Below are 2,887 nucleotides of genomic sequence, written 5' to 3' on the forward strand. Positions count from 1 at the left end.
ATGCCAATATACAATGCCCCCTTCGTGGACCTGGCCTTGGTACAGTGCCCCTGGGTATGGTGGGTTCCTGGGAGCATGAGAAAGCATTCCCTGCTTTAGTTTATAGCCTCCATGGGCACTCACCCTCCCTCCAGTTCACAAGGCCAAAGGTGGAGCCCCCATTGCTCCACAGTCTAGAACTCTAGAGGGCCCTTCTACTTGGAGCCCACCTTCCTACATATGAAAGAGGTTTTCAGTCACTGCCTAGCCCTGCTGGGCGCCCTGCTGGGGGCCTGGGGGTGGGAGAGGATGGGGTGGCCTACAGTGATGCGATGACCCCAGGTGGGGTCCCTCCCCTGCTTTTCCTGGGCTAGGTCTTCAAACCCCCCCCATTCCTGCCCATGGGGAAAACTCAGGGGCCCAGGCTTTTGGTGACATAGGGGAGATGGAGACCTGGGGCCTGCTCAGGCCTCATTTCTAGCCCTCTAGCTGGTCCCAAGCCATTGGGTCCTAGGCACCCCCCTCCTTGCTCCAGTCCCTAGAGATTCTGGGGCCTCCAGTGGGTCAGGTTAGGGCGTTACTGGTACCGCAGGAGGAAAATGAGGATCAGAGTCCTAGGGAGCTGGGCTGCAGGGCCTCCTGCTATGGACGGGGCATACACCTGCCAGGAGCTGGTAAGGTCAGAGCCCCAGTTTGGGATGGAGACTGTCCAAGGAGGTCACCCCTGGACTCCCCAAGCACGTCACAGTGGCTGGGCCCCTGGAAGCTCTGGTAGCTGACTCAATGTCTCAAAGACCTCCACACCGGACCATGTTCCCCAACCTGGGGTACCCCCTTCCCTGAGCAGCGCAGCCCCCACCAGGGGACCAGTCCTACTCTCTCTGCGCCCTCAGTTACTGCCACCTGATATCACTGGTGGTGGTCATCTGGGTCAGTTCTCTACTTTTTAGTCCCTCATGCAGTTCTGAGTACCCCCGACATTCAGCCACTCGGCTAGCCTCCCCCAGAGTCCCAGACCCTGCCCAGGTCGCGTCCACAGTGACTACAGGTGGACACTGCCCACGTATCCATCACCAGGTAATGGATAAACAAATCATGGTCCACCGCCCCATGACATAATCCTCCACCACACCTAGAAGTGAAGATGAGCTTCGACCCGACCTGACCGGAGTAAAGAAGCTGGGAATATGATACTGAGAGAGAAGTCACACACAAAGATAAGAGACCCCACTTGGGTGAACAATCCAAGTGGGCCAATGAACTGACATCAAAGATAATGGGGAGTTATCATTTCAGAGGTACAGAAGTTCTCTTTGGGGTGAAGAAGTTTTAGAACTGGGGAGAGGTGACGGTTGTACAACATGCTGAGTGTAATGAAGTTGCTTAAAAATAGGTAAAATGGCATGTTTTGTAGAAAGGCTGCCACGGTGAAATAAAACCACACCTCGGAGGACTCCTTTGGACCATGGGGAAGTTCTCCCCACTGTGTGTTCCCAGGACCTGCCTGTCACCTGACACTTCTCAGGGATTCTCTGACCTCCTGGGACCCCGGTGTTGGGCAAGTAGTGGGATGAGAGGGGGGCAGAGGAACCACGCAGGACCCTGAGGGTAGAAGGGGAGATAGGGCACTTCATGTGACCCTCTTTTACACATGGGGAAACAGGCTATGGTGTTGGAGTCCAGGACCTGCCTGCCAGGGTGTTGGGGGACACTCAATTGAAAGCTGGGTGCTAGTGCCGGGCAGCCGGGGACAAACACACAGAGGCCCTCTGTGACCCAGCTCCCTGGTCGGGGGTGGCTAGAACCAGGAGGGCCATGTCCAGTCTAACCCCTACCACCATTTAGAGTCCCATGCCCTGCCTGCTGTCCCCCCTGTCTTGGGGCCTGGCCTGCCTGCCTGCTGTCCCTGGCTGTGGCCCCAGGCCCCAGGTGTGTGGCTCTCTGTCTGTTGTTCCCCCTCTCACCGGGCCCATGACAGGCCTCAGGCAGGGGCCGCCCCCACCTCGATGCCAATGCCATGGTAGAGAAGCCCATGACGTGGGCTGAGGTCTCAGTTCCTGCAGCTTCCTGGCTGGGCTCCAGTCCACAAGCTCAGGAGAGCACACAGAAGCTCACAGCTGGTCAGACCTGTTCTGGGGGTGGGGGCTGGTGGGGGCCGGCTGGGGCAGCCTTAGTCTGAGCAGAGGCCTGCAGCAATGCTAGCTTCCCTTCCAACTCCTCTATTTGTCCTTGTGGGGCAGGCCACGTGGGACCCCATAGCATGAGTGGGTCAGTCAGCCAGCCAGGGAGCATACACACTCAGCCGCAGCCCAGACCTCCCATATGCACTGTGTTCCTCCTTTGTCTGCCCCTGCCCAGGTTGGTGGTACCCCCCTACCCCCGTGACTGGACATCTTTGGGGTCCCCACTCCAGGCCAGGAGGGTACATGGAAAAGAGCTCTGTGGCTGGGAGCAGGACTGAGGCATGGGGTGTATGTTTGTGGGCGCTCTGAGGGGTGTAGGAGTGGGTGCTGTGTGGATCAGCTGCTCACCCACACCTGTGTCTGAGCTGAGGGAGACCACGTGGTGTGGACCCTGTAGGACCCGTTAGTCCTGAAGGGTCTCACAGCCTGAGGTCCAAGCCAGGTGAGCCCCATCACCTCCTGTGACCTCCCTGACCTCCCCTGACTCCTTCACCAGTCCTGACCACCCTCACCTCCCAGGACCCCTCCCCCTCAATTCTGTCCACCCCCCTTCCCCTCCCTCCCCTTGTCTTCCCTCATCACCTCCCCTGGTCTCCCCCTCTCCTCCCCTCACCCCTCACTCCCTCACCTTCCCCCCACTCCTCACCTCCCCTTACCCCCTCATCTCCCCTGGCCCCCCTCATCACCTCCCAGGACTCCCTCACCTTCCCCCACCCCCTCACCTC

The 2,887-nt window shown here is 59.0% G+C and overlaps 1 protein-coding gene across 1 annotated transcript in view; it reads left to right on the forward strand.

Annotated features, from left to right (window-relative positions):
* Window positions 1-2,887, forward strand: part of LOC102837687 — a 12,964-nt gene continuing 10,077 nt past the window's right edge. Inside the window, exons 1-2 of the mRNA XM_006876419.1 lie at window positions 1-54; window positions 1,958-2,099. Coding sequence (XP_006876481.1) covers window positions 1-54; window positions 1,958-2,099 — 196 coding nt within the window. The remainder of the gene's footprint in view (window positions 55-1,957; window positions 2,100-2,887) is intronic.

The sequence above is a fragment of the Chrysochloris asiatica genome, unplaced genomic scaffold (assembly GCF_000296735.1).
Source record: "Chrysochloris asiatica unplaced genomic scaffold, ChrAsi1.0 scaffold00378, whole genome shotgun sequence".
NCBI classification, from domain to species: domain Eukaryota; kingdom Metazoa; phylum Chordata; class Mammalia; order Afrosoricida; family Chrysochloridae; genus Chrysochloris; species Chrysochloris asiatica.